The sequence below is a fragment of the Phodopus roborovskii genome, unplaced genomic scaffold (genome assembly GCF_943737965.1).
Source record: "Phodopus roborovskii unplaced genomic scaffold, PHOROB, whole genome shotgun sequence".
NCBI classification, from domain to species: Eukaryota; Metazoa; Chordata; class Mammalia; order Rodentia; family Cricetidae; genus Phodopus; species Phodopus roborovskii.
In genome coordinates, this window is record NW_026126575.1 from 2,925,713 (window position 1) to 2,937,916 (window position 12,204).

At 46.6% G+C, this 12,204-nt stretch overlaps 1 protein-coding gene across 1 annotated transcript in view; it reads right to left on the bottom strand.

The window, feature by feature from the left end:
- Chchd6 (coiled-coil-helix-coiled-coil-helix domain containing 6) overlaps window positions 1-12,204 on the bottom strand; it is a 217,146-nt gene that overhangs the window by 187,274 nt on the left and 17,668 nt on the right. Inside the window, exons 2-4 of the mRNA XM_051203392.1 lie at window positions 10,153-10,390; window positions 6,685-6,754; window positions 4,952-5,096 (exon numbers count right to left, since the gene is read on the bottom strand). Of these exons, the coding sequence (XP_051059349.1) occupies window positions 4,952-5,096; window positions 6,685-6,754; window positions 10,153-10,390 (453 nt within the window). The remainder of the gene's footprint in view (window positions 1-4,951; window positions 5,097-6,684; window positions 6,755-10,152; window positions 10,391-12,204) is intronic.

Sequence of the window (12,204 nt, forward strand, 5' to 3'; positions counted from 1 at the left end):
CTACCACATGGGTCCTAGAGAATAAACTAAGTCATTGGGCTTGCAGAAAGCACCTTTAATCACTGAACCATCTTACTGTATCACTACCACCTCCCTTTTTGAGATACGGTCTTGCTACATAGTCCTGGCTGACCTGGAACTTGTAGTCCCAGCTCACTTCAAACTCATGGAAATCCTTCTATTTACAGTGTAGTACACCACACCAGGCCATGATTTGGGGTTTGTTTGTTTGTTGTTTTGTTTTAATTTTGAAAGAGCTAGAACTTTATACTGCTATGCATCCTATTGATAATTGTGATAGGCACTTGCTTCCCACTCTTAGTAAAAGAAAGTAACCAATAGCCTTCCGGATCTGCTGTCTGCCAACCACACATTGTCCATTTGTACGCCGAGCACTGAAAAGACCAGCACGACCATCACACAGCTCTTACTCTCCAATGGTTTGTTTAAGGAAAAACCTACAAAAATGCAGGGGGATATTTGGGAGAAGGGCTAAAATTTTCTACCTCATTAAGTTTTGAAAATTGCAACTTAGAGCTTGTCTTAACAATATCTTCCTCACATCATAAACTACAGATTCACACAGCTCATGTGGCAGTTTCTGGAAGCTTCCAAACAATGCAGGAACTATGACAATGACCCAAAGAACCTGCCACCTGTGGAGAAGACAGGATAACTACTCTTAAGGTTATCTTGTAGGCTCAGACTGGCCACATCTCAGAATTGAGTGACCCACAAACTCTAAGAGTATCTGACCCCCTGGCTGGATATGCAATTGAGCACTTGCCAGAGTTGATGCTGAGTTCTCTCTTTATGTATCTTGTGAAAAGAAAAATCCTCCCAAGCTCTCCCTCCACCTTCCTGAACGTCACTGCACACTGGCTTCTTTGGCCTTCCTGCCTGGTGTACCTTCCATTCACCTCCACTCTGACCAAAAAAAAAAAAAACAGCCTTTGTATCTGGTTCACTCAGCCCTAGCATCCTTCCTCTATCTTCCTCACCTAGCCCCTTTACTCCTTCAGATCCAGTTCACCTGTCTCTTCTTCCTGGAGGCCTTTCTCACCCTTCAAGAGCATATCACCTTCCTTCTCCAGCATCTTCCAGTTCCGCCTTTCAACTTGTAATGTCACAAGATTCTGTCATTCTCCTAACAAACACATCTGTTTAAGGGCAGGAACAGCCTATTTATCTCCATCTATTAAGAAACTAACTCAGTGCCTAGCATGCTATGTTCACTCTGTGTGTGTGTTGCTCACAAAAGAGGGGAAGGAGAAGGCAAAGGAGAGAAAGAGAAGGGGGAAGGGAAGGGAGGGAAGGGAAGGGGAGGGGAGGGGAGGGGAGGGGAGGGGAGGGAAGGGAAGGGAAGGGAAGGGTTTCTGCTGTCTGTCAGGCACACTGAGATCTCAGATACTTATTAATCCCCACCCAAAGCTGTAATGTTCACTCTACCAAGATTTCATTTCTCAATCCACTGTGCCTCAGAACAATTTGATCCCTAAACCACTTCATTCTCTCCTGTCTCTTCCAGAATATTTGACTTGTATCCAGACTTCATCCTCAAATCCAAAGGGAATTCTTGGCTCACACAGGCTCTAGTGACACTCATGGCCTTCATCCACAAGAGCCGGGACTGGACCCAGCTGTAAGGGCAGAAGCAGGTATAATACACAGAACTGTCTATGACTGTTGCACTAGATGGGAAATGTTAACACTTCTATCAGCAGAAGCAAGCTATAAAAATTATTACCTTTCCTTCTCATTAGTTTTATGAACTTTTCCCAATAATGAGCTCAATCGCTCACTCATGCAGAAGAGGATGAAAAATCAATACTATGAAAGTGAGAGGCAAACAGAGAGGGCAGAAGAGCACACCAAATACCTAATGCCTCTCATTATGTCCAGACAGGGCTACAGGTCCAAGGGGGTGGAACTTAGTCACAGGGGCACTAAGGAAACTTGGCAGACAGTTCACCCCAGCAGCCATGAGTGTGCCTTAGGAAGCTCTGATCCACACACATCTCCAGACTACCAGGCCCTGAAGCTCTGCCCTGAGGGCTGCCAAGCCCCAGGCTTTCAGCACTTGTATGCAGAAGGTGTGGACAGTGTATGTGTGTGTGGGGGGGGGGGGATCTCCATACTTAGTTTAAGGGGTATTTTTGTGGTTTGTATTTTTTTTGTTTTGTTTTGTATTTTCTCCATCTTTTCCCCTCACGTTTAAGGTTCCTCCCATTTAAATGTTCCAGAGTTAGAGTTCTCTATACTGAAAGCATTTGCCAACCTTACCCATCCACAGCGAGCTGTTTTCTTTGCACTGATGGAAACAACCTGCCCAACACTGACAGCTGACACAAAAAGATGCCTTAGTTCCCTTCTCCTGCAGAAGACTGCAGGTCTCCAAAACCACCTGCTATGACATCTCTTGTAGAAGGTTTGGCATTGCATCTGCTGCAGGTCCTCCTATGAGAGGTGCACCTGCTGCAGCATCAACCAATAGAAACCAACCCCAGCAAATTTAAAGAGTGAAATGGTAACCATCAGCAGATGGCATGATCAAGAAGGCAGAAAAACCAGGGAGAAAACAAGGGTATCCTGGAGAGGTAGGAGACAGCAAAACACATAACCTAACAGAATACGGGACCTCACAGCTCACCTAAGCTGTAATAACTACCACCCTGGCCTCCTGCTCTCCCTCTTACTCAGTTCAAAGTGAAGTCCCTGGGAAGGGGCTATCCATCCCTGGCTGAGCCTGGGACATATGCCCATATCTAGCTTCCACTGAGGCACTGAAATAAGAATTTTACTGAGGCTGCAACTACAGGAGACAGGAAAGCTCCTGAAAGATCTGAACTCTAGTCATATGGAGAAAAGGGTGTGGAGCAGCCAGAGGTGGAAACACCTACAACCAAATAAAGTATTTTCAGCTGGAATGAACTTGCTCTGTTATCCCTGGGAATTCTGGTCTGCAGAAGTCACCATCCATCTAAGAAACTGGCAGAAAGCTCATAGGGGCGCATTCTCTTCATTCTAAAGAAGCAATTCATTACCAGGCACACAAACAAAAATCTGCACATCTGCATAGGGGGCATCTAAGCCCCTCCCATTTCACCAGCAGACAGTCACCCTAGGGACAGTCAAAAGATGAAGGCAAGAGGGAAGGCCTAGCTTCTCCTTTGCAGGTGGAGGGAAGAAAGGCTGTGAACATCTTTCATGTTAATGAGAGCACTCCTGTGGGCCGCCATACTCTTCTCTCTAGAACTGTACCAGGTGAAATGACTCCTGCCTTGCTCAGTCCACATGACTAACCTTGTATCTCTAGAAAGTGATCTTTTGTCAGGCTGCCTACAATGGAGTGACAACCTGTCTCTTTTTCAGGAAACCTCAGGTACTGTTCTAAAAGGACAAGTCAGATAGCCCATTCCCAACATTACAACCATCTCTACTGTTTCAGAGGCATGGAGGCCTACTTTGCTATTAGCTCCTCAAGTCACTGAAAGCCTTGTACAGTCTGGCTTCAGGCCTTTATCTTCTCATCCTGTATCCCACCACTTGTCTTAACTACTTCCTAGTCCTAGTGGCTACCTATTTTTCAGGGTGAGGACCAATGTCATCTCCAACGTACCAGCAGGTTACAACAGCCCCAAATAACTCATCTCTGCCATTTAACATTGACTGGACCAACTTGGCCTCTTTCAAAGTTCCCAGATTAAACCCGTCTTCTCCCCCAAAATGAAATGTCCTGAAGGCCAGGAGCTAGGGGTTGGTATCTTCCAGAGCACCTGCCAAATGCTTTGAACAGCTGTGTAATCAGGACAGTTAGCTTATCTCTCTGACCATCTCCTCCCATAATTGCATTCTCATCCATTTCTGCATCCTTCTGTGTGCATACACTACTGACCTAATGGAGGCAAAGCTTCCCACTAGTCTCAAAAACCCATGGTCTCCAAAGCAAATGTGATTAGATGCTGCCAACAGCCAGACCACCCACCCTTTGTCATCAGCCTGGTTCTGTTTGTCCACTTCTCTACCACAGCAACAAAAGGATCCTAGGTGCAGACAGCACAGCCTCCCTAGTCACTCTGGGTGTGCATTAGCTCTGGGCACCCAGTGAAATTCATGCCAATGAAATGGAAGAGAAATGCTACAGGGGGTGGCTCTGGGAAACCTGTCCTTACTGACAGAGACAGAGGCTGACACAGCTTTTCTTCTGCTGCCCAGAGTTGTAATCATGAGGCGGCAGCTATTATGGAATTGCAGCAATAGTCAGCCTGAGTGTGGCTAGTTTAATAAGGAAAACAGAGAGGGAGGAAGAGAGTCAAATCCCAGAGGGTGCCAGCCAGCGAAATGCTTAACTGGTCCACATTAGGAGTGCTCCTACACCTTAGGCATGCTCCTAGACTCCTTACTTGTAAAATAAACTTTGCATTAAAGCAGAAAGAATCCTGACTAACAGCTCCGATCAATTAGATGCATTAATAACAGTAACAGCAGTCATAACACTCCTTCATTATTTGCTAGTTCATGCTAAGTCCTGGGTAGCTATTATCCCTGACTCTGGGGCAATCCTGTGTGTGAGTATCATGATGTTCCAACAAGGCTCAGTGTTCTGAAGCTGTAAGCAAAGGGCTAGGCTTTGCACCTGGGCTGCCATGCTGTGAAAATTATGCATGACCCACAGCCCCACCCAATGCCCTCCTGACACACATGGCATTGCAGCCCTACACCAGTGATGGCTATGACAAATGAGACTCTCAATCTCCCATGGCTCTAGAGGCCTAAAACCACGGGAATGGACTTTGACAATGTGGCAAAGCATATCAGTGAGTCAAGAGTCTGAAGACTCCAAGTTCCCAGTGCCTGGAAAGCACTTTTCCCCTGAGCTACAACTTATATGGTCAGTTGTGGAGCAGCCTGGGCCCCAGGCCCCTGGGCCAGCTCAGGAAGATGCACTCACCAGCCGTGCTGACTGCTGCTGCTCACGGTTGGGGACAGCCCGCTTTTGAGGCAGTGATGCCTTCAAGTGCTTCTCAGCTGCCTCTTTCTCCTTTCTTGCCACCTTGGCCAGCTCATCCTGAACTACAGCCTGCTCTTGTTGGAACCTAGGCCAGAGAGAGACGGGGAGAAACTGATGTAGAAGGCATGACTGGAAGAACATGGGCAGGGAAAGACCTGCCTGCTCTCTACACCTGACTAAGTAAGCAGGGATGGTGTTTTCTGACACCTTGACCATCCAGAAGCACAGGACAATTCTTTCACCTGAGGGGAAGCCTCAGTGACAGTGACCCATAACCAGGGCACAGTGACACTAAGACAACACAGATCAAAAATAGGAGAGCTAGTCCCAGGCAAAGAATTGGACAGTCACCTGCCAGAGGAAGTAGATCAGGGCAGAAATGAATCCCATGAGTACCATCCTTTCAAACAAGTAGGCAGGGTGGGCCACGTCCCTCTTGTTTGGCTGAGAGCTAAACAGCAGCAGTTAGGGTTTTAAGCATCTAACTTTGTCCCGAGTATAGCCGTACCCTCTGACCTATCCTGGCATTCTGCTAGTATATCCTAGTACATAAAAGTTAGCAGAACTAAGATGCCCTCCACATTGTTCATAAAGTAAAATAGTGCAAGCAGCATCAAGGTCATCATAGAGGAAATGCCACAGTACCATAGCCCCACTGCTAACTTGGATTTATCTGTAATAAATTTAATCTAAAAACAGAACAATCTGATTATTAATAAACATGCTTGAAAGAAGGTGTAACTGATAGAAAGTAATTATAATAGTAAGTAAAACATTAAGATATGAGAATGCCTAAGACATTAATATACCCTAAGCTAAGGTAAAGACATGGAGTGCAAGAAATATTCCAGAACAGCCACAGAAGCTAAACTGAGATAATGAGTCTATGGGGATTTGTTTTCATTTTATGTATTTTTCTAAATCTTTATCAGCAATTGTTAAAACTTACTGAAGAGAAGGTTGAGTTTCTCCATTCCTGGAGATGCCTTTGGAATTCAGGAGGGTAAATTTTAAGAACACAGGTCTCTACCTAGGGCTATCCTGATGGAGGGCAAGCTCCCAGTTACGGCCGACACTGTCCATGGGCTGAATCTGGGCCCTAGGACCACATAGAGGCTGTTTCCTCCAGGGTGATGAGGAAGCCCATCAGGAAAGGCCACAGAGGATAGTCTCTGTGAACTGTGGCCAGGCACAGTGCTTATCACTATGCTCCCATTAAGAACATCCTCCTCTTACTCCTTCTAATGCAATGATTTCTCCAAGGGACAACTATGGGTCAAACAATCAGGAAACTGGCCTCTATAAAGGGGCCTCTGTGCCCTAGCCACTTTTCTATACATCCAGGAGCAAAGAAAATGGTTCTGTTTCGTGACTGTGGTAAGCTCTTGGGACCATGGCCTCTGCTGGCAAGAAGTTCATTACACAGAACTGGGGAAGCCTCACTTCCTTTACACCTCTAAGAACTTGTCTTTTTAGTGCTAGGTTTTAAAGATGGATTCATCATTGGTCACCAAGTCCTATGTGCCCTTTTCAGTGCTTTTCACCTTCAAATTAGGACCAGCACCACCTGGAGTTGTGTTTTAACACAAGTAATATAAAATATGAGGCAAGTACTCCAGGACCTGGCAGGAGGTGGGTGGTAGGTACAGGGAGATGCAGACTCTTGGGCTTACCTCTTGAGATCCTCTTTCACTGCTGAGGGCTGCTGACCACCACCACTCTCTGCCCTGGGCACTTCGGAGTCTGCGAAGGAACCAGAGGAAAAGGGTCAATCAACAGCAGCCATGCTTGATGAAAGAAGGGTGCAGACATACACACATACACACACACACACACACACACACACACACACACACACACACACACACACACACACAGGCGCGCACGCAGGCGCGCAATGTCCTCCCTCAGGAGGACATCTGCATGTGGACAGATGGCCCTATGGGAAAGTATGCTCATGCACTGACTGTGTAGTTCCAGAGGCAGACAGGAGCATAGTCTCAATTCAACCAGTCTGCAGAGCCAAGTGACAGGAAGCTGCTCTGCTCACAGGTTCTGCAACAGGGCATCATTGATGTAGGACTGGCAGCAAACCACCTGAGTACTGCCCTCTAAGCTCACCATGACTTACCCCACAGCTGTTGAGAACTCTGAGGTTACCTCTTAGACACAGGCCAGACATGGCTGAGGGCAGTCACCCCTCTGCCACATGTGTGAAAGAGGAAGGTGGAGGCTCTTGTATCCTGTTTATTTTGGTACTTGTCATGGTTTGAATGTTTGACCCTCTAAAACTCAGGGTGAAACATAACTACATTCTAACAACAGTAAGAGGCAAGGCCTTTAGTAGCAATTAGGACTAGAAAGCTCCCACCATGGATGGCATTGTTAACTTTGTAAGATGATGGAAAGCCTGAGCTCTCACACTTGCTCTGTCCTGTGTAAGGCCCTATGCTGAGACTGTGCCCAAACCTCATTAGCAAGAAAGCCCCGATCAAATGCTGCCTTTGGTTTTGTTCTTCCAGGCCCCCAAACCTAAGAAATTGGCTTCTTTATAAATTATCCCACCTATGGTATTTAGTTATAGCAACTGAAAACAGCATCTGTGTAAACAGATTCCTAATGCTGTGTGGCATTCTCTCCATATTAAACTATCTTACTTCTAGAAGTATCTAGAACTATCGGGTTGTTGGGGATTTCTCTCAGGATGACAGTGAAGATCTTGTCACTCCTCTGCTCCACAGCTTCCATCTTTCCAAATATGCCCTGAGTCCCCCAATACTACCTCAGGATTCTGAGGAGGAGCACTTGCACTAAAGGGCTAGGCAGGGAGGGCGTGTCCAAAATGACCACACCCACTCATGTGAAGAGAGTGACCCAGCTGAGGTCTGTGGGGGCATGTCACATGCTCCTCAGTAACACACCAGGCAGACGAGGACTGTTGCTGGGGCCTGCATTTCTACAGCAATGCTTCCCTACTCATCCATAAAAGACTTGCTTAGGGACAAACTGCAATGTTTGCTTTTGTTTTTGATAGAAAATTCCCCTTTTTCTGTGCTGGGAGTGTAACTCAGTTGGTAGGGTGCCTGCCTGGCACATAGGAAGCCATGGGTTTCACCCCAGTACCACATATACCAAGTACGGCACATACCTGTGACCCTATCACTAGAGAGCTGGGACAGGAAGGCCAGGAGTACAAAGTCACCCTCAGCTACATACAGAATTCAAGACCAGCCTGGACTACATAAGACTCTGACTCAAAAAAATAAATAAACAAAATTGTCCTTTCCCAACTTAAAAGTATTACTGAAGGGACAGCACTGTCAACATTCTGTTCTCCCCCTTTTTCAACCATCTCTCAGTTCTTCTTCTAAACTGACAGTAATTTCTTAGAGCATCCCACCTTCTTTTCTAGTCCACTGTGGTGGTTGGAACCTTCTCATTTCAATGCCCTTGGCTCCTGCACCTGAGCAATGCTGTGAGAGAATGATTTAATTTTAACACTGTTGTCTAACTTACTTTGTCACTAACATAAAGGCAAAAACTGTTAAAAAAAAAAAAAAAAAAAAAAAAAAAAAAGATGCCTTAAAACCAGGCCACTTCAAGCTGATCCATTTCTGCCAAATCTTTTTCCACATTCAGAAACTTAAAACATACTCTGCAAAAATATTTTGCACAAAAACTAAGTGACAACTGAACCCCCATTATTCCTTTCAAATAGCTGAAACTGAAGCCAGTACTTATTCTCCAAAGCTGAGATGATACCTTGTGACAACCTTATTTCCCATTGCTCTCTTCTTCTTCTGGGGGTCAAGCTAGACAGACCCCTTTCAGTCCCTCTCATCTCTAGGCCAAAGAACTCCTAGGGAAGAGGCATTCTGAGTAAAGGACAGGAATGGAGCATTGAGCTAATCCAGCCCCATTCACTAAGACCTCAGAGAGAAATCCAGGCTCTGATTGGCTCTAAGACCTGTGGGAAGTCCTGAGGCCTACAACACAGTGGGAAGAGTGTCAGAGCTCCCTGGCCCGTTGGAGGTGACCATGACTAACACCACCCCTTCCTTTGGACTTTGTATTCTGGAGACAGCAAACTGCTTCTACATCTTCAACAGGCCAGGTTGAACCCCACATCTAAGCCTCTGCTCCTACTGTTCACCTGCCTGAAAATCCCACCCACCAACAACCCTGACATCCCACATTCAGGCAGACCCTGCCTAACACAAGGAGCCTGATCAGCACCATCTCTGGCCCTAGGCAGCTGGCATGAACTTCTGGTACTAAATGGTGACATCATGTCATGAGCCCCAGGTTGGATATATGGCCTTTAACCAGAGCTGTATGTTCCCTCAGAAAGGTGCTTGTCTACCTGCCTTGTGTTCCAGTAATGCTCCCTGAACAAAAGTGAATACTCAGTCTCTACTCTTACAAACCCTCAAAAAAGATGGGTAGGAAGGGCAGCAGCAACTCAAGGTCACACACCAAAGCACCCATCCAGAGCAGAATATGCCCTCTGTAGTGACTCATTTAAAGACAAATAATCAAATTTCAAGTACCAGACCAGATTCTCACAAGGGTTCGCCGACTAGAACAGCAAGCACTCCAAAGCCTTCTGAAAACCCTGTCCCCACTGTATCTTGCCGTCCTCTCTTCAAGGCTTTTGTTTCTTTGTGTTTTCTACAAGCAATTGTTTGAGAGGACCACAACAGAGCAGCATAGGGTGGCAGGTCCACAATGTCCACAGTGTCTTGGGAGGGTCAGATGCCAGTGGCTGAGGCTAGTGCCAGCCCTGTTCAGGTACCCCACTGGCCCACTTTCATACACTTCATTCTTTGACTGGCAGCTAGGGTAGAGTTGCTATAGCTGAGTGACACCAGCTTCTCCTGGATCCTGAAAAGCAGACGACTCCCTACCTGAGCTGTCAGACCACAACCTTCTGCCTCATCTTTTACATGTGCAGACATGGAAACACTGTGAGACAAACAGTCTGGCTCACACCTGCAGCTTACACCACACCAAATGATGTCTGCCGCACAGAGTGCCTTTGTCCCATTAGGCAGTGACTCGGTATCACTCAGAAGTAAAGGCAAGCCCAGCAGCAGTCAGGCAAACCTCTCGCAGCCTCTACTCCCGCTCCACCAACATACCTGTCTGAGGGGCTTTAAAGGTGCCTTCTGAGGGGCCACATGAAGAAGGCGGAGGAGCGATGGGCACAGGCATGGAGGGCACAGGAGTGGTAGGTGGAGGGCTTGTGGGTGCAGGAGTGGTTGGTGCAGGGACAGTGGATGCAGGAGCAGGGGGCGCAGGACAAGGACCAGGAGCTGGTTGCTGCCCTGCTGAAGGCTGGCTGGAATCCTTCATGCGGTTCACCACACTTTCAGACAGCTTTGGGAAGAAGTGAGGAACAGGAAGTTACATCACAGAAACCTTGAAAATTCATCCCCAGAACTACTGAACAACTTTTTTTTTTTTTTTAAGACCAGCTCCAATAGTCTAATTCAACTCAAAAGTCTCCCTTGGTGTCCAGCGCCAAGCCCACCTAGAATTCCAAGCCTATCCCAGGAAGTCCCCACTGGATTCTGCAGCTTTTTCTCCCATCTTGTCACCCTCTACACACACCCTACCCTTAGGGTTACATGACTCACATCCTTTACTTCCCTCTCAACCAACTTCACTGGTCACTCCTGTCTATCACCAGTGGTCCATTCAGGACAGCCTTGGGATGCGCTCAGGTGGAGCACCAGCTCCCCCACCCCCACCCCCAGCACCCACTGTTACAAGGCATGCCAGCGAAGCAGCATGCCTGCCTCCACAGCCTCTGCAGGCCTGGCCTGTTGGTGTGTGGAAAGCTCAAGCACTGACGCTCATTCCTCACCACAGGGCAGATAATCAAAACACTTGTTGATTCATTTCACCTGATTCCCCTAATGAAGCCTTGGTAACTGAAACACTCTTTCCAAAGGAGGTAAAATGGGCATGAGGGTGTCATAAAACAGTTTACGTCGATGAAGTAGTGAGGTAGAGATAAATCCCAGATAAAAACCCTTAAGAGTTCACTTCAGTAAATATTTATTAAGTGCCAAACATTCATCGGCTATCATAAAGCACAGTTGAGGGGAGACATTAAAAATGGCTTCAGGACAAAAGGCACAATCAGCAGTTCTATTTCCACATATCTATGGAAAGAAAGCAGTCTCCTGTGTGCACAGGGTTGTGCTAGGATGCTCGTTGTGGGAGAAAAACAAAACGAAAATGCTGCAGCAGGGCCAGGTGTGGCAATGCATACCTTTAATCCCATCACTTGAGAGGCAGAGGCAAGAGGATCCCTGAGTTCATGCCCAGACTGGTCTACAGAGTTTAAAGACAGCTATAGCTACACAGAGAAACCATCTTTGAAAACCAAAGCAGGGGGTGGAGGCTGCAGGATATGAACATCCAGGAAGAAATGAGTAAAAATCAGTGCTTACTGTTAGGAATCTCTGCTCTGGTCCCACTCCTACCATTCCAGACCCCACCTCTCAGAAAGCCTGCCAAGGGTCAGCTCCTCCCCCGGAGGTGCTCAAGACCATACCTACAGGGTATTTAAGACCTGGTCACTGGACATGCCACAGGATCTCTCTCCTGCCTTCCCAAGAGTGACCTGATAGTTGCTTCGCTTCTGCTTTGTTCTGCTTATTAAATCTGGATTAATTGGGTTTTATTTAGCTTATGCATCCACAGAGGATACCCAATAACTAGGGATCCAATACTTATCACATACATTCTGTGAAACATCAAGAGTCATCAAAGAAGACACACATGCACTCTCAGGAGGAGTGTGACATGCTGCTGACCACCAGCAAGCCTCAGGACTCTCTCATTCAAAGCAGTAAAAAGACAGCAATTATGAAAGTGCAAACAAATCTTACTGAACTGAAAACGCACATGGACGTGAATAAACACAAATCCTCAATGAATTTTCACATCTTTGCACAGATGTACACCCAGATTATGCTCAGAGGGGCAGGTCACATGGTTACTCCTCAAAGCCCTGGAGAAGAAATGGGCAAGGTGCATGTGTGTGTGTGTGTGTGTGTGTGTGTGTGTGTGTTTGTATATGTGTGCTTATGCCTTACTTTTTTCTTGCCATGGTCATTTCTTTGACATCTAAAGAGTATATTAATAATGAAGGTGTACAAAAATCAAGTAACTGATAATAC